The sequence below is a fragment of the Neoarius graeffei genome, chromosome 26 (genome assembly GCF_027579695.1).
Source record: "Neoarius graeffei isolate fNeoGra1 chromosome 26, fNeoGra1.pri, whole genome shotgun sequence".
NCBI classification, from domain to species: domain Eukaryota; kingdom Metazoa; phylum Chordata; class Actinopteri; order Siluriformes; family Ariidae; genus Neoarius; species Neoarius graeffei.
The window spans coordinates 2,317,133-2,340,872 of NC_083594.1; the positions used below are offsets into that span (position 1 = coordinate 2,317,133).

Below are 23,740 nucleotides of genomic sequence, written 5' to 3' on the forward strand. Positions count from 1 at the left end.
AAAATGATTAAAGGAGGCTGTGTGTTACAACATAAGACGTGACCATAGCAACAGTTGGCACAGTTATTAGAAGGACTAGAACACTCGCAAATCAACTGGAGTTACGTCACTGTTAGTGTAATGCTCGCATTAAGTCGTTGTTCGTGATGTTAGTACTTTAAAAAAAATTTCTGGTGAAATTATTTGAAATTGTGTGCAAAAAAAAAACATCGAGTAAAATGCTGATTGTTTGTGCAGGTATGGTGAACAGGGAGGTGCTCGACCAAGTGGAACGTGGATATCGGATGCCGTGTCCGGCTGAATGCCCGGCCTCGATGCACGACCTCATGCTCAGCTGCTGGCGCAAAGAACCTGAGGAACGGCCCACGTTTGAGTACCTGCAGGGCTTCCTGGAGGACTATTTCACCTCCACGGAACCGCAGTACCAACCAGGAGAAAACCTCTAGGGCTTCCAGTGTGAGCTCGGAGAGAGCGGACTCTGCTGGGATGTTCGTACTCAAGTGTGTGTGGGAGTGTGTGTGTGTGTGGGAAAAGTGGGCGTTTACAATGCGATTGATACTCCATTGGCTACAAATAAGAAGAATGCATGCTTTAAAAAAATAAGGGAAATCTCAAGAAAGACTTCCTGGTGGATGAACACGAGCCAAAATGGTACGAACAAAACCCTCTATAAACTTCCCGAAATCGGAATTCTGTCCAGTTTTTCCATCCAGCAGAATACTGCCGCGCACTGTCAGGTGCCAAAGATCATCCTTTCTTCCTTTTTTTTCTTCCATCCGCTTTTTTTCTTTACCTGTTTTCAAGGCGAGAGCAGAACGTTAGATGTTAGAACGTTATGTAGCACATTTCTGCTTGGGATATTTTTATGGTACTATTTAATCAAAGGGCTGCTGTTGAATCGTCGTGAGTATAATTCCGAACTGTACATCACTCGGACGTATAAAACGCACTCCTCCTTTGAATTAAAACGTCACTTTATTGTACGAGTTGCTTTGATGGTACCAGATATTTTTATTTATTGGATAGCGAGAGGAAAGAATTCTGGAAAGACGTCGGCTGTGTTCCTGTCTGAAGCCCTCGTCCTTTAACGAATTCCAGACTTTGGTGAACTTTTGTGTTCACATCATCGTGTGTCAAAGCGTGCGTTTATCCGTCATCACTAATCACTGTATCGAGTTCCATAGTTCTGAATGTGATGAGAGCACGGATCGCTGAACGGAAACGGCGAGTTCGGAGGATATGCCCGGTACACAAAGCTGTGATTTTGTATTACGTTTATATGACGGCTAACTATTAAAACACAAATATGATTATTATTGCTGAATGTACAAATAAACACAAAACCCAAAAGATCGTTGACTTTTAACTCAGAAATTATTGTCAATGAATACTTTAAAAGAGTTTTAGCTCTGAAATCAAACAATTGTTAGCTAAGAATTCACAAATGCGACTATTAGCTACAAATACACAATAAAATTGTTAACTATGATTACACAAATCCGCTTAACAGCTCGGGAGTGATTCACTTCTTCAGCTGGACTCCTCATTGGTTGATGAACTCTTTTTCAAAAATGTTCATGTTTGTGGAATTATGGGATTGCTGAAACCGAGCCTGGAAAATCTGACGCGCTAAAGAAAAGACGCCATTCTAACAGCCGTTTTAGTTTTCGTTATAATAATAATATAATATAATATTAATATAATATAATATATGATCACATTTTTTGGTTCAGAGTAAACAGTTTTTCTCAGACACTTGTTTATTTAATTTTATTGGCTATAGGAAATATCAAATGCACTAATTTTAATAATAAAATGTTTTGTTAAATAAGAAGACACTTGTGCAATTCACTTTAAAGTTTCATAAAATCAGTTGTAGTAATAATAACGCAATGTAAGGAACACAATATTGTTTTTATAGCACTCTCTTTTTATTTCCTGGAGAACATTCTCATTATTCATCTCCAAAACACCCCAAATCTAGTGGAGGCTCGCGCGATTAAACAGCAATGCTAACAGAATGAAGATGTTTACATAAAGCTGCGTCATTGCATTTTACTTGGGAATCACGATTCACTTTGGGGATTTGACTCTTTAATTGAATCAGTTTTGTTTTTTTGTTTTGTGTGATTTATCAGTCAAAATGGTGTGTGGAAATAGTGTGCCATACAATACAATATGATCTGATTTTTAACCCAGTACGTGATCAGGTGTATAAATATATAAATATATAAATATAAACGACATATTTGAATCAACGAGCGATTCACTACAGTACAGTTCCGAGTCGGTTCAGTGTGAATCAGTTTTCGTTTTTAGAAGTGAGATTCCTCACCCCTTTTTTTTTTTAATTAAAAATAAGATGGACTGGTATTCAGGCCATGCCCTTTTTTAATAACACTGAAAGGTACAGTGGCCATGCCTCCACGCAGTGCCAAAGAACTAAAATAGTTTCTGAATAATCGTACACTAAGAATAGGAACAGGTGTGTGTGTGTGTGTGTGTGTGTGTGTGTGTGTGTGTGTGATTTTACCATGACAGATTTACTCCCGAGACTCCATTAATATTTCACTGTGAGTCTGTGCAGCCGTGTGGCGGAGACTGATGATGATGAACTGATTGGTGTGAGTGAATCTTTAAGATGACTCACCTGAGTGATTGGTGTGAGTGAATCTTTAAGATGGCTCACCTGCGTGATTTGGTGTGAGTGAATCTTTAAGATGACTCACCTGCGTGATTTGGTGTGAGTGGATCTTTAAGATGACTCACCTGAGTGATTTGGTGTGAGTGAATCTTTAAGATGACTCACCTGAGTGATTTGGTGTGAGTGAATCTTTAAGATGACTCACCTGAGTGATTTGGTGTGAGTGAATCTTTAAGATGACTCACCTGAGTGATTTGGTATGAGTGAATCTTTAAGATGACTCACCTGAGTGATTGGTGTGAGTGAATCTTTAAGATGACTCACCTGAGTGATTGGTGTGAGGTGAATCTTTAAGATGACTCACCTGAGTGATTTGGTGTGAGTGAATCTTTAAGATGACTCACCTGAGTGATTGGTATGAGTGAATCTTTAAGATGACTCACCTGAGTGATTGGTGTGAGTGAATCTTTAAGATGACTCACCTGAGTGATTGGTGTGAGTGAATCTTTAAGATGACTCAGTTGAGTGATTGGTGTGAGGTGAATCTTTAAGATGACTCACCTGAGTGATTGGTGTGAGTGAATCTTTAAGATGACTCACCTGAGTGATTGGTGTGAGTGAATCTTTAAGATGACTCACCTGAGTGATTGGTATGAGTGAATCTTTAAGATGAGTCACCTGAGTGATTGGTATGAGTGAATCTTTAAGATGACTCACCTGAGTGATTGGTATGAGTGAATCTTTAAGATGACTCACCTGAGTGATTGGTGTGAGTGAATCTTTAAGATGAGTCACCTGAGTGATTGGTATGAGTGAATCTTTAAGATGAGTCACCTGAGTGATTGGTATGAGTGAATCTTTAAGATGACTCACCTGAGTGTCCGATGATCTGCGCTGAGCGTTAAATCCAGTGGAACAGTGACGTGCAGAGAGCAGCAGATAAATCAGCGTTGATCTCATTAACACTCTCAGTAAGGCTTTTCTACTCGTTCACACTTCGTTCATTCACTGATCAGTTCAGTAATAACTGATAAATCACACAATACTCAGAGTTCAGTCCTTCAGCTCAGAAAATGGCCTTCAGAAGTATTTACACCCGTCATCCTTCTTTATAAAGTATTTAAACACGAGTGTAAGGAATTACATCAGAGTTACAGATTCATTCACGGATCCTCAGGATCATTTTATCACACGCTGACATTTCTCTCTCTCTCTCTCTCTCTCTCTCTCTCTCTCTCTCTCTCTCTTTCTCGTGCTGTCTCTCGTTCTCATTCTTTTTTCCCATTATTGCTCTTGCTCTCTTTTTCTTGTTCTCTCACTCTTTTTCTCTCATTCTCACTCTTTTTCTCATTCTATCTCTGACCCTCAATCTCTTTTTTGCATTCTCTCTCTCAGTACCCGACGTGTTTATCTTGTGTATTACTCCCCAGAATCATGACTCCGTCATTCCTGAATATTCTGGAATATTTACAGAAGCTTGTATCATAAACATGTAAAGCGTGATTCAGTATTGAACTCATTTCTCCTCGTCCTTTTTCAGAAATAAATGGTTCTCTCTCGGCATATCGGTAAATGTAATGCACGCAGAATTCAGCAGCCAATAAACGTTAAAACACGTCAAATCGTTTTTAAACATCCATCCATCCATTATCTGTAGCCGCTTTATCCTGTTCTACAGGGTCACGGGTGGGCTGGAGCCTATCCCAGCTGACTCTGGGTGAGAGGCGGGGTTCACCCTGGACAAGTCGCCAGGTCATTACAGGACGACACACAACCATTCACATTCACACCTACGCTCAATTTAGAGTCACCAGTTAACCTAACCTGCATGTCTTTGGACTGTGGGGGAAACCGGAGCACCCGGAGGAAACCCACGCGGACACGGGGAGAACATGCAAACTCCACACAGAAAGGCCCTCGCTGGCCACGGGGCTCGAACCCAGAACCTTCTTGCTGTGAGGCAACAGCACTAACCACTACACCACCGTGCTGCCCAATGTTTTTAAAAATTTCAGTGTTAATTCTCATTTTATTCACCTTTTAAAATGTTTGAGTCGGACAACAGGCCCACAGTTAGTTTGGAGTAAATCAGGCGATATTTTAAAAATCCCACTTTAATTACATTTCACAGTCGCACTCATGTTTTTAAATAAATAAATAAATAAATAAATAAATAAAACCGTCCATTCTGACAGTTCAGAAAGATTTTCAGCTGAAAGTGACTAATGCTTTAACCTGGAACTTTCTGATCATTTTCTCGAGCGTCTGTAATGGTCATGTGATCAGGGTTCGTCATTATGGAGACTTCCTGTCCAGTTTATTATTATTATTATTATTATTTTCTTTCCCAGAATTATGTTTGTAGTTAATTACAGTGATGTTGGAGAACACGGCGGCTCCGTTTCACTCGGGCAGATTGGTACAAATTCAAATCCGAAACATTACTGATTTTTTGCTAAGGAGGCGGGGCTTATTGTTTTATAACTCCTAATTTCAGGTTTATTCATTAAAAAGGCTGTTTCTTGTTGAATCTGGGCCGAGCGATCCGACACAAATATCATGATACATTAAAATGTTTCTACGATACATGATACACATCACTATGTTTAGCTTTGCAACAAACTGACAAAAAAAATTTTGTGTTTGGGGGGGAAAAAACCCTGAATTAATTCTGTAAAAATAATAATAATTTAACACCTGAGAAGGAGAAAAATAAACAATATTCAGTACAAAATTTTAACATTTTACAGTTTTGAAGATTTCTAACTTTTTTTTTTTGGCTTCACCTTTGAATCGGAAATATTTATCAGCATTCTGACCAAAACAGATCAATCAACAGATTTTCAGAATTTTCAGTGTGTTGTAATAAACTTCATCGTGATGTTGATATTTTGTGGTTGAATCGCTCGGCCCTCGCTGGAGCTCGAACACATTTTGTGTGAGATTTGAGCTGATGATGTTTTTCCCCTGTGAGAGTTTTAACTGTTTTTACCCAAAGAGAATTAAGTTAAAAATAAAGTAATCTTGCTGTAACTTGCGATGATGATGATGTTGATGATGATTATGTGATCAGTGACGTTATTCTCGATTCCACATTTTTGTTTTTGTTCTTTTGGAAATGTATTGAATTTGTAATGAATGAATTCTGCACCGAAACGTTTCCCTTCTTCCTGCTACTGAGTGAAACTACTGACTGTCCTCAAGTGTGTGTGATGATGATGATTTTTATTTAAACCCTGTTGCGTTTGTGCTAAAGCCATAAACACTTCGACTGCTGTTTTTTGTACATAAAATAATTTTTAATCCGGATTTCTGAGCAGTTGTTATCTGTAAAAGATATTTTGCAAGCAATCGAAAATGTTTTTGATGATGATCAGATGTTTTAATTCTATTTGACTGCAGATATTTTTGTTTTCTTTGTTTAATTGTGATGAGGAGCAGAAAACTTTTATATGCAAAATATAAACGGTGGGAGGTTTGTTATTTAAAAAAGTTCTAGTTTTAGCACTCTGCATGTTCTCGACATTGTACTAATAACTGATGTACAGTGACTCTGTAAATATCATCAGCTTCTCCTGTAACCTGAAACTAATCAGTAATGCAATGGACAATTATTACCAAAAGATGCTCTTTTTTTTTTGTGCTGTTGTTGCATTTACATCCAAGGCCGTGAGTAACGAGTAACACTCAGTCTGATGATTTTAATGTCTGATTGCATTCAGTCAGCTGAGACACACACCATTTAAATGTATTTTATTTATTTACACTTTTTTTTTTTTTTGGGGGGGGGGGGGGGGTTTCCTAACGAGACCTGTCCTGCCCCGAGTTCACTCCACACCCCTCGACCCCACAGTGATACAGGATCAGATTCCTGCAGCTCAGATTGGTTCTGTATGTTTTTCATCCTTCAAGTTTCACAACGTGGGTGTCTTTTGTTTTTGTTTTTAATGGAGGTAGAAGGGAGATTGTGAGATTCTTGCGAGCTCAAACCCAAAACAGGGAGCAGGTAGGATGTATAGCTATCAATCATTAATTATTTTAGCAAATTTGTACATTTAAATTTGATTTAAAATACTCTTATTCACTGCACAGAAAGTGGTGGGAGAGATTTTTCATGCTGTATTAATAATAATAATAATGGGCGGCACGGTGGTGTAGTGGTTAGCGCTGTCGCCTCACAGCAAGAAGGTCCTGGGTTCGAGCCCCGGGGCCGGCGAGGGCCTTTCTGTGTGGAGTTTGCATGTTCTCCCCGTGTCCGCGTGGGTTTCCTCCGGGTGCTCCGGTTTCCCCCACAGTCCAAAGACATGCAGGTTAGGTTAACTGGTGACTCTAAATTGAGCGTAGGTGTGAATGTGAGTGTGAATGGTTGTCTGTGTCTATGTGTCAGCCCTGTGATGACCTGGCGACTTGTCCAGGGTGAACCCCGCCTTTCGCCCGTAGTCAGCTGGGATAGGATCCAGCTCGCCTGCGACCCTGTAGAACAGGATAAAGCGGCTACAGATAATGAGATGAGATGAGATAATAATAATAATAATAATAATACACCCTTTAATATGCATCTGTAAACCTTTTAAATATTTTTTTAACCCAGGTTTTTGAAACCTAATTTGAAAGCTGCCTTTTTTTCTTTTTTTTTTTTTAAATTAAGGCTTTTTAAAAAAAGCAGAATTTCAGTTTCTCATGTTTGAGGTCAAAATGTTTTTAAACAGTTAAATGCAATCTCCTCAATCATGAACAAATCAGGTTTTTATATATTTATATTTATTTAGCTGTGAATTTAACTCCCTTTCCAAATATTGAAATTCAATTTCAGTTCAAAATTCAAAGTCACTTCAATATTACAATAAAAGAAATCATTAATATTTTTAATTGAAATTCAGATTTCTAACAGCTGTATTCTACAGTAGCTACATGTTTATTATTGTTTAATATTTTTATTCATTTCTTGTTGTTTATACAGATCCCTTTCTATCATCATGATTATTTAACATTTTGCTTGTAAAGCAGCATTTTTTAAAAAATGTATTTGCACCGAAATGAACCTTTATGACTTTTCCCCTCCAAGTTGGATTTTATCGACGATGTTCCTTCCGTTTCACGTTTAATATTTCAGACACGAAATGAGTTTCTCTGCAGAAAAATGTGTGAAAATTTGCTAAAATTGACCACAAAGTGATTTTTATTGCTAAAAACAAAAGTATGGATATAAATGAATGCTTTATTCCTCCATCATTCCAAAATAAACAAACAAATTTACAGATTCAGTTTATGAAACAGAAACATGATCATCCTCCGTTTCACTTCAGTCAGAAAATGGCAGGCGAGTGTTTTATCAACGACAAACCGAAGCTGAACCTAATCATCACTCCTCATATCTCAGGTTATTATTATTATTATTATTATTATTATTATTATTATTCTGTGCGTTTCTCAGTCACTGTATTAGTTGCATGCTGTGAGTCCCTTCTTCAGTAAAACAGGATAAAGACTAAAGGTCGAGCCGAATCTTTTGCTCGACTGGCAGCAGGTTCCTCTGAACCCGTCTCGGGTCACTGCGGGTCTCTCAGCCGCCAGTGATGTGAGATAATTACCGAGCTGTTCTGAGATCAGTTTTTGTAGGAAGGTGAATCTGAGTGATTCTCGAAGCCTATGCAGACACGCCCACCAGGCCTGAGCTCTTTTTTTTTTAATTGAACTGCAAGTGAATTTTAAAAAAATCAGTAAATTGAAAAAGAGATTTTGTAATTTTTTCATGCAAATTGATTTGTTGTAAATGGATCCTGTTTCATTGTATACTGTCATTACCAGTGGATGTGCAATAAATGAATTTTTATAATACAGATGTGTGGGTGTTGTAACTGTTTTATAGCATGTATTTTATTCACTTTAGCGATGGAACAATATCACTTCTTTTCTGACACTGAAACCTTGAACATGAGCTGATATCGATAGCCATCTGTTGTTTTTATTTATTTATTGAAAAACAATTTTATATCCAAAAAATACAGAACTAGAAAAAAAAATTTCACAAACACAAAAATCACTTTGACTGAAAATATAAACAAGTACAATTCATTTTGTATGAGTCTCTTCATATGTAAACATTTCCAGTCCTTTAGTGTGACATGTTTCTGCACATCTCTCACGCGTTTTGTGATGTTCACACATGACCTACAGTGCCTTGCAAAAGTATTCATCCCCCTTGGTGTTCGTCCTGTTTTGTTGCATTAAAATGGATTTTTGGAGGGTGAGCACCATTTGATTTACACAACATGCCTACCACTTTAAAGGTGAAAATTGTTTTATTGTGATACAAACAATAATTAAGCTGAAAAAACAGAAATCTGGAGTGTGCATAGTATTACCCCCCCCCCCCCAAAAAAAAAAAAAGTCAATACTTTGTAGAGCCACCTTTTGCTGCAGTTACAGCTGCAAATCTCTTGGGGTGTGTCTCTATTAGCTTAGCACATCTAGCCACTGGGATTTTTGTCCATTCCTCAAGGCAAAACTGCTCCAACTCCTTCAAGTTAGACAGGTTGTGTTGGTCTACAGCAGTCTTCAAGTTATGCCACAGATTCTCAATTGGATTGAGGTCTGGGCTTTGATTAGGCCGTTCCAAGACATTTAAATGTTTCCCTTTAAACCACTCCAGTGTAGCTTTAGCAGTACGTTTAGGGTCATTGTCCTGCTGGAATGTGAACCTTCATCCCAGTCTCAAACCTCTGTTAGGACTAGGACTGTTTTGGCCTCTAGAGGCCGCTGTTATTTCCTTTTCATGTCGTGTTTATTTTGGCCTCTAGAGGCCGCCACTGTTCCTGTGTCTTGTGTTTGTGTTAATTGCCTAATTATCTTCACCTGTGTCCTTAATTAAGCCCTGTTCACACGGCACATATTTGCATCGATGCTGCACCGATGTATTTTGTTGCGATATATCTTACACCGGTGTAAATTTTGCGCAGCGTTCACACGTCACAACCCTGCTTACTAGAGAGAAGCGTGTTAGCACCGGTGCAGCCCCACTTGCGGTCACACGGCAGTTTCTGCGACCGTGTTATAGTAGCAAAAACTTTATTACTATCATTTCCTTTGATAGTAATAAAGTTTTGATATCATTTCCTTTTATTATTATCATCATTTCCTATCATTATTACTATCATTTCCGATAGTAATAATGCGGAAATGAAATATGCGCATGCGTGAAAATGTACTTCCTTTTCCCGGTTGTCATGGCATCATCAAGCGCCGGGAAAACAACGTGGATGAAGACACCAGTGTTGCCAGATATTGCTGACTTTTTCCATCCCAAAATATGTTCAAATCCACCAAAATGCACTTAAAACTGACAATCTGGCAACACTGGAAGACACGCAGTTCTGTTGTTGTTGATATTCGCCATTTTGGAAGCGCAAAATACCAGGATGCAAAATTATGCAATGCCCGTATGTAATCAACTCTCCTCACGCGTAGCGAGTCTACCCCTGTAGCGTTCAGACGGCCCATTTTATATCGGTGCTGCCCCGCAAACTAGCATTTACTCCGGAGTAAATTTCTTAAACCACCTCCCGAGCAGGGTTAGATTTGCACCGGTTTAAGCAGCTTTCAGGGGCTACACCGGTATAACTTTGTACCGTGTGAACGCTCTACCGGGGCAGCCCCGGCGCTACACCGGAGTAAAAGTTGCCGTGTGAACACCCCTTGTCTATTTATACCCCTGAGTTCAGTCCTCTTGTCACGGAGTCTTTGTGCTGTTATGTTTATCTCCAGTTTCCTTTGTACTGTGTTTTTTGATCTTCTTAGCTTTTGAATTTTTGCACTTTGCTTTTCTTTTGGATTATACTCTTTGGTTTTTTTTTGTCTTTTGTTTTGCCCTGTATATAGTGTATATAGTTTAAATAAACCTTTTGATTCTTTTTCTACTTCCGCCTCACGCCTCTGCATTTGAGTCATCCCCCTGGTGGCCTAGTGGGGGTTTGCTGGATTATCACACCAACGAACCAGGTTCGAATCCCAGCAAAACCCTAACAGAAAGACTCCGTCATGACCGACTCAGCAGAGGCTGCTTCAACTGTCTACCCGGCCAACCTTCAGGGAATTATGGCAGCTTTGACACGCTTCGGAGCGACCATGGACGCTCATGGACGTACGCTCACCAGCCAACGTGAGGCCCTCGCTCGCCACGAGGAACTGCTTCAGCAAATTGGGAAAACCCTGGCACAGCTGACATCTCTGCCTGCATCTCCTGCTCCTGATCCAGTTCCTGCTCCTGATCCAGCTCCCACTCCTGCTCCAGTGCCTCCTGCAATGCTGCCTTCTTCACCTCGCGAACCCAGCCTTCCTGCACCACAGAGGTATGACGGCAAGCACAGTGAGTGCCGAGAGTTCCTTACCCAGTGTCAACTCACCTTTGAGCTTCAGCCTACCACCTACACTACGGATCGCCGCAAGATTGCCTTTGTGATCACCTTATTAGCTGGTAAGGCGCGAGCCTGGGCTACTGCTATCTGGCAAAGACAGGGACCTGAGTGCTTTGATTTCCAGCTGTTTTCTGAAGAGATGCTTCGGGTCTTCGATCAGGCAGACATCAGTACCGACGCAGCCCGAAAGCTCATGTCCATCCGGCAAGGAGGAAGCGTCGCAGATTACGCCATCTCGTTCCGAACACTCGCAGCAGTAAGTGGATGGAACGAGACTGCCCTGGTGTCAGCCTTCCACCATGGTCTGTCTGACCCCATCAAGGATGGTCTGGCCTCTATTGGATGCCCAAGTGACCTCGAAACCCTCATCTCACATGCTATTCGTCTGGACAACAGGATGAGAGAACGCCACCAAGCCTTGAGCCCCCCCAGCCTCCCTACCTCTACCTGGAGACCGTCTACCTCCTTCAGTGACTGTCCAGAACCCATGCAAGTGGGTCGTACTCGCCTCTCCGCATCTGAGAGGGAGCGCAGAAGGAGGGACAAGTGCTGCATCTACTGTGGCAAGCCTGGTCACTTCCGAGCATCATGTCCCGAACTCTTGGGAAAAGGACCGCCCCGTCCAGCCGAGGGAGGGTTGTGACGGGGCCTACCCTCTCTCCCGGACTCCCTGGCCAAGGAATCTACATCCCGGTCTCCATCTCCTGGGGTGAGTCTGTCCACTCTTGTCAAGCTTTGATAGACTCAGGGGCGGCTGGGAACTTTATGGATATTCACTTCGCCCAAAGCATCAATATACCTACTGCACCTCTTGAAGTCCCTCTGTCTGTGTCTGCCCTCGATGGCCAAGCGTTAGGTGATGGAAGAGTCACTCAAGTTACTTCTCCAGTCTTCCTCCAGTCTCAAGGTCACAAGGAAGAAATATCCCTGCACCTGATTCCTTCACCTGAGTTCCCAGTTATTCTAGGCCTTCCTTGGCTTACTCGCCACAACCCTCGCATAGACTGGGTAACAAGCCAGGTTGTGGAATGGGGCCCTGCATGCCATACCTCTTGTCTGCTTTCTAGCTCTCCTGTGTCTCCTGCCGAGCCCCCTGATCTCACCGAGTTATCTCAAGTTCCCACAGAGTACTGGGATCTCAAGGAGGTATTCAGCAAGAGCAGGGCCGCCGTTCTTCCTCCGCACCGGGCCTACGACTGTGCCATCGACTTGCTCCCTGGGACTACCCCTCCTCGTGGCAGACTGTTTTCACTCTCTCAGCCAGAACGCAAGGCCATGGAGGAATACCTCAAAGATGCCCTGGTCTCTGGGTTTATTCGACCCTCCACTTCACCTGCTGGAGCCGGCTTCTTCTTTGTCGGCAAGAAGGATGGGGGGCTCCGACCATGTATTGATTACAGGGGCCTGAATAAGATCACTGTGCGCAACCGATATCCCCTTCCGCTGATGTCCACAGCTTTCGACCTGCTCCAAGGCGCCACCGTCTTCACCAAGTTGGACCTACGGAACGCATACCACCTCATCCGTATCCGACAGGGAGACGAGTGGAAGACTGCCTTTAACACCCCGTCTGGGCACTACGAATACCAGGTGATGCCCTTCGGACTCACCAACGCACCAGCTGTTTTTCAGGCCCTAATCAACGACATCTTAAGGGACATGATTAACCTATACGTTTTTGTCTACCTCGACGACATCCTTATCTTTTCCAAGACCGTGCAGGAGCACCGCCACCATGTCCGCCAGGTTCTCCAGAGGCTGCTACAGAACAATCTGTTCGCCAAGGCCCAGAAATGCGAATTTCATGTTCCCGAGGTCTCCTTTCTGGGATTTATTGTACGGACAGGCCAACTCCAAATGGACCCTGCCAAGACCCTGGCCGTCCGGGATTGGCCTACTCCCAAGTCCGTTAAGGAGGTTCAGCGGTTCTTAGGATTCGCTAACTTCTACCGCAAGTTCATCAGGAACTTCAGTTCTGTGGCAGCACCCATGTCAGACCTCACCAAAGGGACAGGTGGATCTTATGGCTGGTCTCCTCAGGCAGAAAAGGCGTTCAAAGACCTCAAGGACCGCTTCTGCACGGCACCCATTCTGGTTCTCCCGGACACCTCCCAACCATTCATCGTGGAGGTGGACGCCTCGGACAGTGGTGTCGGCGCGGTGCTCTCTCAACGTTCGGAAGGAAAGCTGCACCCCTGCGCTTACTTCTCCCACCGCCTGAGTCCTGCTGAGTCCCGGTACGATGTGGGGGATCGAGAACTGCTAGCGGTCAAACTGGCCCTTGAGGAGTGGAGGCACTGGCTGGAGGGAGCACAACATCCATTCCTGGTTTGGACTGACCACAAGAACCTGGAGTACCTCCAGCAAGCCAAGAGACTGAACCCTCGACAGGCTAGGTGGGCCCTGTTTTTCAGTCGGTTTGACTTCACCCTCTCATACCGCCCCGGCTCCAAGAACACCAAACCTGACGCACTGTCCAGACTGTTCTCTGCCACTAACAGGGAGAATGAAGTCGGGCCTATTATCCCTGTGTCCCGGATTGTGGCCCCTGTCCGCTGGGGTATTGAGGAGGCTGTCCGACGAGCCCAACGCCAGGACCCCGGTCCTGGGACGGGGCCACCAGGCCTCTTGTACGTCCCACATCAAGCCCGGGCCAAGGTTCTCCAGTGGGGTCACTCTTCCCCTCTCACCGCCCACCCGGGAGCTCGGAGGACCCTGGACTTCCTGAAAAGACGCTTCTGGTGGCCTAACATGGAGAAGGAAGTAAGGTCATTTGTCCTGTCCTGTGAGGTTTGCACCAGAACCAAGAACCCACGACAGCGTCCCCAGGGTCTCCTGCATCCTCTGACCATTCCCCGGCGTCCCTGGTCCCACGTGGCAGTCGACTTTATCACGGGTCTCCCTGAGTCACAAGGTAACACGGTCATTTTGGTCTTAGTTGACAGATTCTCCAAGGCCTGCCGCTTCATACCACTGTGCAAACTCCCCTCTGCTCTTGAAACTGCGAAACTTTTGTTTAATCATGTCTTCCGAGTCTTTGGTCTTCCACAGGACATCGTCTCAGACCGAGGGCCCCAGTTCTCCTCCCGAGTGTGGCACGGGTTCTGCAAGGTCATCGGAGCCACTGCCAGCCTCTCCTCTGGGTTTCACCCACAGTCCAATGGTCAGACGGAGAGGCTCAACCAGGACCTGGAAACCACCCTGCGAGGCCTGGCTATGGATAACCCGACATCGTGGAGCACCTGGCTGCCATGGGCGGAGTACGCCCACAACACCCTGCAGTCATCGGCCACCAAGCTGTCGCCATTCCAGTGCCAATTCGGGTTCCAGCCACCTCTGTTCCCGGACCAGGAGGAGGACGCGGGGGTGCCCTCGGTCAACCAATATGTGAGACGGTGTCGCAAGACCTGGAGCAAGGTCAGGAAGACCCTCATACAGACCTCCAGAACCAACCAGACTCAGGCCAACCGCCATAGAAGACCTGCACACGCTTTCCGCCCTGGGCAGCGTGTTTGGCTGTCCACTAAGGACCTTCCACTGCGGGTGGAGAACCGCAAGCTTGCTCCTCGCTACATTGGCCCCTTCAAGGTGGTGCGCAGGGTGAACCCTGTCTCCTACCGGCTCCAGTTGCCCCGGACTCTGAGGATCAACCCCACTTTCCATGTTTCCCTGTTACGGCCCGTACTGACGTCTACGTATGCCCCTGCCCCTAGGAACCCCCCACCCCCCCGCATCTTCCAGGGGCAGACTGTGTTCACTGTGAATCGCCTACTTGACTCCCGCCGGGTCCGCGGCGGGTTGCAATATCTGGTGGACTGGGAGGGCTATGGTCCTGAGGAGCGCTGCTGGGTTCCTGCTCGGGATGTCCTTGATAAAGAACTATGTCGGGACTTCCATTCGGCCCATCCGGATCGCCCTGGGAACGTCAGGAGACGCTCCTAGAGGGGGGGGTCCTGTTAGGACTAGGACTGTTTTGGCCTCTAGAGGCCGCTGTTATTTCCTTTTCATGTCGTGTTTATTTTGGCCTCTAGAGGCCGCCACTGTTCCTGTGTCTTGTGTTTGTGTTAATTGCCTAATTATCTTCACCTGTGTCCTTAATTAGTTTGTCTATTTATACCCCTGAGTTCAGTCCTCTTGTCACGGAGTCTTTGTGCTGTTATGTTTATCTCCAGTTTCCTTTGTACTGTGTTTTTTTATCTTCTTAGCTTTTGAATTTTTGTACTTTGCTTTTCTTTTGGATTATACTCTTTGGTTTTTTTTTGTCTTTTGTTTTGCCCTGTATATAGTGTATATAGTTTAAATAAACCTTTTGATTCTTTTTCTACTTCCGCCTCACGCCTCTGCATTTGAGTCATCCCCCTGGTGGCCTAGTGGGGGTTTGCTGGATTATCACACCAACGAACCAGGTTCGAATCCCAGCAAAACCCTAACAACCTCTGGCTGAATCAAACAGGTTTTCCTCCAGAATTGCCCTGTATTTAGTGCCATCCATCTTTCCTTCAGTCCTGACCAGCTTTCCTGCCCCTGCAAATGAAAAACATGAATGAATGAAACCTTTATTGCCCCAAGGGGAATTTGTCTTGCACTTATACTGTAGGAGCCATAAATTACATAAAACAAAACAACACTTAAACATGCAGACTTACACAATAATACATAGAATAACAAACAAATCTTTAAAAAAAAACCTCACAGACTGGGCAAGGAGGGCATTAATCAGAGATAATGCCCACAGCATGATGCTGCCACCACCATGCTTCACTGTAGGAATAGTGTTCTCAGGGTGTTGGGTTTGCACCACACATGGCATTTCCCATGATGGCCAAAAAGTTCAATTTTTGTCTCATTTGACCAGAGAATCTTCTTCCATGTGTTTGGGGAGTCTGCCACATGCTGTTGGGCAAACTCCAAAAGTGCTTTTTTTAAGCAATGACTTTTTTTCTAGCCACTCTTCCATAAGGCCCTGCTGTGTGGAGTGTACGGCTTAAAGTGGTCCTATGGACAGATACTCCCATCTCTGCTGTGGCTCTTTGCAGCTCCTTCAGTGTTATCTTTGGTGTCTTTGTTGCATCTCTGATTAATGCCCTCCTTGCCCGGTCTGTGAGTTTTGGTGGGTGGGGCCTTCTCTTGTCAGGTTTGTAGTGGTGCCATATTCTTTCCATTTTGCTATAATGGATTTAATGGAGCTCTGTGGGATATTCAAAGTTTGGGATATTTTTTATAACCCAACCCTGATCTATACTTCTCCACAACTTTGTCTCTGACCTGTTTGGAGGCTCCTTGGTTCTTGTGTTGCAGAGTCAAGGTCCTTCCAGAACAGGTTGATTTATACAGACATCATGTGACAGATCATGTGACATTTTGATTGCACACAGGTGGAACTTAATCAACTAATTATGTGACTTATGAAGTGAATTGGTTGGAGCAGCTCTTATTTAGGGGTTTCAGATGAAAGAGGTGAATACTTATGCACACTCCAGATTTCTGTTTTTTCATCTTAATTATTGTTTGTGTCACAATAAAAAAAAATGTGCCCCTTTAAAGTGGTAGGCATGTTGTGTAAATCAAATGGTGCTCACCATCCAAAAATCCATTTTAATTCTTAGTTGTAATGCGACAAAACAGGACAAACACTAAGGGGGGGGGGATACTTTTGCAAGGCACTGTACTTTAATCTGCTTTATACTGTAACACTACATGCACTTCTCTGAGAGTTCAGGCTCGATTAATTACAGGATTGGATCAAATCCTGATAGTCGATCCACTGTTTGTTTTATTTTTGCTGGTATCTAGTCAGTCACATGCATCAAGATACTCAACACTGAAACATGATCTTACATCACAGACACTCTGGAGGTACAACAGACCCTGACACACCCACAGCAGTGGGCAGGTAGGTGCTTTGCTCAAGGGCACTTCAGCCATTCCTGCTGGTCCAGGGACTTGAACCAATGACCTTCTGTTCCTAAAGCAGCTTCTCTAACCATTAAACTTCCCCATAATTTTGATATTGAGCATAATTTGTTCTTGTTTAATTCACTATATTATGCAGTGTTTGCTCTTATTCAGTACAAATTGTTATAATTGTTATAAGATCCAGCTGTATAATTTGTGGTTGGTAGAAGAGAGCAACTGGACTTGCTTGAAAAGTCTTGAAGACGTTTCGCCTCTCATCTGAAAGGCATCCTCAGTTCTGTCTGTCTAATAGGGAGTATCCAGTATTTATCCTCTCATGGATCATCATAGAATCCGAATCAGAATGCTGATGGCTGCATTGTAGGTGGCTGATAGATGTCTTAGACACCCATCTCTGTTCAGTGATGGTTGTTCCAGGACCAACCACAGATTACTTTGTACCTGGATGACTGAGTATCTTCACAGATATGTTTCTACGCACTTTGGGATGAGATTCCTTCAACTGGTGCGGGAGTATGAGAGGACTTCCAGAAAACTGGCGGACATCTTAGCCAGAGAGGATCGTTCATTTTTGTCAACCTGGAACGACCATCACTGAACAGAGGTGGGTGTCTAAGACATCTATCAGGCACCTACAATGCAGCCATCAGCATTCTGATTGTATGATGATCCATGAGAGGATAAATACTGGATACTCCCTATTAGTCAGACAGAACTGAGGATGCCTTTCAGATGAGAGGCGAAACGTCTTCAAGACTTTTCAAGCAAGTCCAGTTGCTCTCTTCTACCAACCACAGATTACTTTGTACCTGGATGACTGAGTATCTTCACAGATACAGCTGTATAATTCCAGCTGTAATGATTCCACAGATGAAGGACTCTTGGATTACGGGGTTATATAATGATAATTGTGTTCGTAGGATGGCAATGAAATGTGTTTAATTTGATCCAACAATATGATCAAACACTGACAAGAGTTAATAATAGTATCATAAGACAGTGGGAGCAAATCCAATCGAGCTTCGGTCCCCAGAAAGGCTTGGGCCCTGATAAACATGCGTAGGGGAAAAATTCGAATATGTAAAACCATACAAGTGGATATTGGGAAATAATAAAATACATTGCTAAATTTCCAGCATGCATTTTCTGAAAAGATTCATCACCATGAAAACATTGATTTTTTTACCTCCTTGAATGCATGTGTTTATCACACTATTAATACACTAGACAAAAAATGTATATATATATATATATTTGTATCATAAAAAAATGCTCAAGTTTTTTTTAATGTCATAAGAAAATTCCAGACTCATCACACACTCGACAGCCTGGTCGAGCACGTGCGCGTCCCCGGTGCTGAATGTACGTTACGCGCAACGTGCGCGTCCCCGCTTCTAAGCGACAAGATGGCGGCGTCCGCCGGATCAGGTAAAACGAGTTTCCCCCTAGTTTCGTTTAACTGTCCCGTGGAATCGGTTTCTAATTCATAAATTAGATCTTGAATGAATAGATAATGCTTTAAGTAGCTATTTCCAAACTACGTGACTAAATCTATATTGTTATTTCACAAAATTATGGTGTGTGAAGTTCGCTAGCTAGTTAGCATTTCCGACTTGTCATTTTTCCTCGCCGGTATTATGGTGACTAAGTCCCGCCTCTTGCGCTGTAATTGGTCAGCAGTGTTCGGTCTCCTGCACTGCGATTGGTTCGTAGAATAGCTTCAGTGTGTACATATTAAATATTGCCATTTTAACGCGTTTAAACTCGTATTTCGTTTTACAGATGCTGAAATGCTAACAATGTGTTTGTAACAAACTTAACGTCAATCGTTTTTTAAACTGTACCCGCCTTCTACTACGAGCGACGAGCCAATCATAGCACAGGAGGCGGGGTTTCTCGAAATACGGGTGGGGAGGAAGTTGTACCGGTGTAATTTAATTTATTAATATTTATTTATTTTATTTATTTATTTTGTTACACTTGTAACATATAAATGTAAACTATTTCCTCATTAATTTTCGTCTAACGATTGAATCATATTGCTGTGTCCTACATGAGCCTGTTGGGAGCTCCTGGAGTTTGATTAGCCTCCAATGCTAATTAGCTAGCTAGCTAAGTAACTTAGTCATTGCAGCGTCATGACACATGTTACAGAACCTGCAGAACCTGCCCGCGTGCATCTGCATGAATTCGAGCAAAGTGTGCAGTGTATTGTGGAGAATAACACATCTGCACCCGTGCATGCGTTTATTCTAGAAAATAAACACGTACACTTGTGTGCATCGGGAGAAATAGTAAATCTGCATTAATGGAAATCATCCATGTGTGCGCATGCGTGATGGGAAATGATGCATCGACATGCACGCATCCGGTCCAGGGGGGAAAAAACATCTGAAGGCATGGATTCTGAGAAATGGTTCATGTGCATGTCAGCATTTTCTTTCTGCATGTATTTTGAATCTGTATTTGCCTCCGTGTGTGTGTGTTTATAACACGACTACATGCATGTGTGCAATGAAATCATACAAGTGCATGGAATATGCATTCTGTGAAGCAAGTCAGGAATAAATAACACACCTGCATGCATGGGTATGTTTTAGAGGAAATGATAATTCAGGATGAGCTCGTTAATTATTTCTGATTAAAGATAACTGTGAGTTGTTGAATGTTGTGCTCGAACTCTCCAGATCGTTCACGCTTGTTCTCCGTCTGTTCCAGGCGTCAAAGTACCTCGTAACTTCCGGCTGTTGGAGGAGCTGGAGGAGGGGCAGAAGGGCGTGGGCGATGGGACAGTGAGTTGGGGTTTAGAGGACGATGATGACATGACACTCACACGCTGGAGAGGAATGATCATCGGCCCGCCCCGGGTGAGAGTCTGTGGGCTTCTCCTCACGTTTACACACACAACATCTGCTGAACATCTGCATGAGTTTCTCACACACCTCAGATATCCGGCCCCTTTTACTGCTAAGTGGGCAGGCTGATTTTCTGGATTATATACAGAAGCTCCAACTTCCTCTGTCACAAGCCTGAATTTTTTATTTGATCAAAATTTTCCTCTCGAGGTCTCTGCAGTTTCAGCGAGCAAAAAAAAAAAAAAGATTGAAAATGGTGTCAAAAATAAAGGATAATAAATATAATTTAAAAAGATCAGAAAAATAGCAAGATGTAATACCAGTGATGGGAGAATAGAAATTAAAAAATATGTAGAAATAGAATAAAAATATTACTATTAATTAATAATATAATAGAAAAGTTAAAAAATTTTTATATAGTTCAAATTCTTTTAATAATACAAGTGAAAACAAAAGAATGAAAGTGCAAGAATAAAATAGTATTAAAAAAGAATAGAAAGAAATATTCAAAATTCATTTGAATAATAATCAAATAAGTGTCAAAAAGAATAAAAGTAGTAATTATATATCAAAATAAATGTAAGTACAAAAAGAATAAAAGTACTGTAATGTAAAAATACAAAAGCAAGCATTACAAGAAAGACAATAATTGAAATAATATAGTAAAAAGTGTGTGAAAATAGAATTAAAATTATATCATAAAAATGCTTAAATGGAATTAAAGTACAGGAAATTAAATAATATGTTAAAGCAGGAAAAGAGTCATATATCATAAAAAATGTGCAACAGTGTAATAAAATTACAAGATTAACCAGTGTGTAAAAATGTAAGTTTAATAAATGTACCATCATTAAATTAATTAACGAGGGTTTTTTTCCATTTTAAAAAATTTGAATAAATATAATTTTTCAATCTAAAAAAAGTGTAGAGTAGAAATTCAGTAATTAAAATATAATAAATGTATGGGATTTTAAATATACAGCGCCCTCCACAATTATTGGCACCCCTCGTTAAGATATGTTCTTAGGCTTCTAATAAATTCTTTTTTTTTTTTTTAAATAATATAGGACAACAATTCAAAAAAAGAGAAAAATCCAACCTTTAATTCAAGTGCATTTATTCAGTGGGGAGAAAAATCCCACATTAAGAAATAATTCTTTTACATGAAATCATGTGTGCCACAATTATTGGCACCCCTGATGTTAATACTTTGTACAACTCCTTTTTGCCAACAAGACAGCACTTAATCTTCTCTTATAACATTTCACAAGATGGGAGAATACAGAGAGAGGGATATTCGACCGTTCCTCTTTGCACAATCTCTCTAAATCGTCCAGAGTCCTGGGTCCTCTCCTATGCACTCTCCTCTTCAGCTCACCCCACAGGTTTTCAATTGCCTTGAGGTCTGGGGACTGAGATGGCCATGGGAGGAGCTTGATTTTGTGTCTGGTGAACCATTTTTGTTTAGATTTGGCCACATGTTTAGGGTCATTATCTTGCTGAAAGACCCAGTGACGACCCATCTTCAGCTTTCGGGCAGAGGCCACCAGATTTTGATTTAAAATGTCCTGGTATTTCAAAGAGTTCATGATGCCATGCACCCCAACAAGGTTCCCGGGGCCTTTGGAAGAGAAACAGGCCCACAGCATCACCGATCCTCCCCCATACTTCACAGTGGGCATGAGGTACTTTTCCACATACTCATCTTTTGTGATGTATTAGAGTGTTTGTTGCCAAAAAGCTCTATCTTGGTCTCGTCTGACCAAAGCACACGGTCCCAGTACTGCTTAGCGAACTCCAGACATTTACGTTTATGCTTGTAAGTGAGAAAAGGCTTTTTCCGTGCATGCCTCCCAAACAGCTTGTTGGCATGTAGATAGCGCCTGATGGTTGTTATGGAGCCTTTGTGACCCCAAGATGCTACTCTTTGATGCAATTCTCTAACAGTGAGCTTTGGAGAACTTTTTACTTCTCTTCCCATCCTCCTCACTGTGCGTGGTGGCAAGATAAACTTGCATCCTCATCCAGGCTTGTTTGCCACTGTTCCAGTTGTTTTAAACTTCTTGATGATTCCTCTGACTGTAGATATGGGCCGGTGTAGGCGAGCGGCTATTTTCTTGTAGCCATTGCCTGACTTATGAAGGTCGACACACATCTGCCTTACTCGAATGGTGTGTTCTCTTGTCTTTCCCATGTTGAAGAGTGGATAAGAGAAATAGGCCTCTGTCACACATCATATTTATACCCCAGGGAAACAGGATGTGATGAATTACTAATTAAAGGTTCCTAGATACTCTGATCAACTTTATAAATTACAGTAGAAATGACAGAAATGCTTCAATTACATTTATTTTCTAGAAATTATGGGTGCCAATAATTGTGGAACAGGTGATTTTATGAAAAATAATTATTTCTTAGGGATTTTTTTTTTAATTCACTTGAGTAAAGGGTTACATTTTTCTACAATTTTCAGTGTGAGATTATGCTTCTGCAATAAAAATTGAATTTATTTTAAAGCTTTTAACACATCTTAACCGGGGTGCCAATAATTGTGGAGGGTGTTGTATGATGTGTAAACATTGAATAAAAGTTCAGAAATTTTCAATTAAATTCAAATAATAAAGTGGAAAAAGTATGTAAAATAATAAAACTGAAATACAGTCATAATAAAATGAGAATAAAGTGATATTTTTGGTGCATTGATATCCTCTTTGCACTCATCCTCAGACGATCTACGAGAACAGGATATACAGCCTGAGGGTGGAGTGCGGCCCTCGGTACCCAGAAACACCGCCACTTGTCCGATTCGTCACCAAAATCAATCTGAATGGCGTCCACAACTCTAACGGCGTGGTGAGTGCAGGACTCACAAGTCGGGTGGATCTGTACAAGCGATGGTTTGTTTGTTGTAAATGATGTTTGTGATGTGATGTGTTTCAGGTGGACATGCGCGCCGTGTCGTCTCTGGCCAAGTGGCAGAACTCGTACAGCATCCGCGTGGTTCTGCAGGAGCTGCGTAGACTCATGATGTGCAAAGAGAACATGAAGCTGCCTCAGCCACCCGAGGGCCAAATCTACAGCATCTAAACCCCATGCGCTCTCTCTCTCTCTCTCTCTCTCTCGCTCTCTCTCTCTCTCTCTCAAACAAACACACACACACATTCCTTCTATTTTCCAAGACTCATCATTCCCTTATTTTCTATCTGGCAAGGCTCCCCCCCCCCCCCCCCCCCCCGACCCCACCCCTTCCCCAGAGCAGCCAATCAGCAGCTCGTGTCACACAGAAAGTCACGGACGCATCATGCAGATCATCTTACTGATCGTCTTGTTTTTTGTTTTTTAATCTTTTATTTGTTATACATGCAAATTGTAAAATAACATTATCTTATTGAATGAACCTGTGTGTTGTGTTTTTATTTAAATGCTCACATGTAACTTCCTATGAAAGGAAGTGTGTGGGTTTTTTTGCTTTTGTATTTTTAGTTTAGTCAAAATTTATATAATTTGGGTTTTAAAATGCAGCTTGGTCACCACAGTTATGAAAAATGTTAAAATTTAAAAATGTTATAGCATGGGTATAGTGTAAACTGTGATCAAATTTAGGTACTGTTGTGATCTTAAAGGTTGAAATGTTCAAATTGACTAAAATATTCTGTAATGACAGCATATTGTATATTCCAGAAAAGGTCAGTGCTTGATTGGTGATACATGGCCAAAAGTATGTGTACCCCTTCCTAATGACTGAATTCTGGTGTTTCAGCCAAACAGGGTCATAAAATCAAACACATGAGAAGCAACTTCATATGTTTTGTCATAATTTTGCTGTATGTTAAAGCTGTACTGCCTTTCAGATTTTACAAGTGTAGGTCATAAAAAGAATTTTCCCTGGCACCCAATTATTTTTTTTTAGT

General features: G+C 42.2%; 2 protein-coding genes across 4 annotated transcripts in view; both read left to right on the forward strand.

Annotated features, from left to right (window-relative positions):
* Nucleotides 1–6,267, forward strand: part of LOC132874011 (proto-oncogene tyrosine-protein kinase Src-like) — a 45,521-nt gene extending 39,254 nt beyond the window's left edge. For 2 of the 3 annotated variants that reach the window (XM_060909870.1, XM_060909871.1), the window contains exon 12: nt 238–6,267. In XM_060909870.1, the coding sequence (XP_060765853.1) occupies nt 238–446 (209 nt within the window). In that variant the 3' untranslated portion in view covers nt 447–6,267. The remainder of the gene's footprint in view (nt 1–237) is intronic. The other variant, XR_009651620.1, reaches the window with a different exon arrangement.
* A 12,084-nt stretch (nt 6,268–18,351) lies between these two features.
* On the forward strand, nt 18,352–23,226 carry ube2v1 (ubiquitin-conjugating enzyme E2 variant 1). The gene is made up of 4 exons (XM_060909882.1): nt 18,352–18,402; nt 19,693–19,841; nt 22,557–22,682; nt 22,770–23,226. The coding sequence occupies exons 1-4, from the start codon at nt 18,381–18,383 to the stop codon at nt 22,914–22,916; spliced, it is 444 nt and encodes a 147-aa protein (XP_060765865.1). The 5' UTR covers nt 18,352–18,380; the 3' UTR covers nt 22,917–23,226.
* The last annotated feature ends 514 nt before the right edge of the window (nt 23,227–23,740 follow it).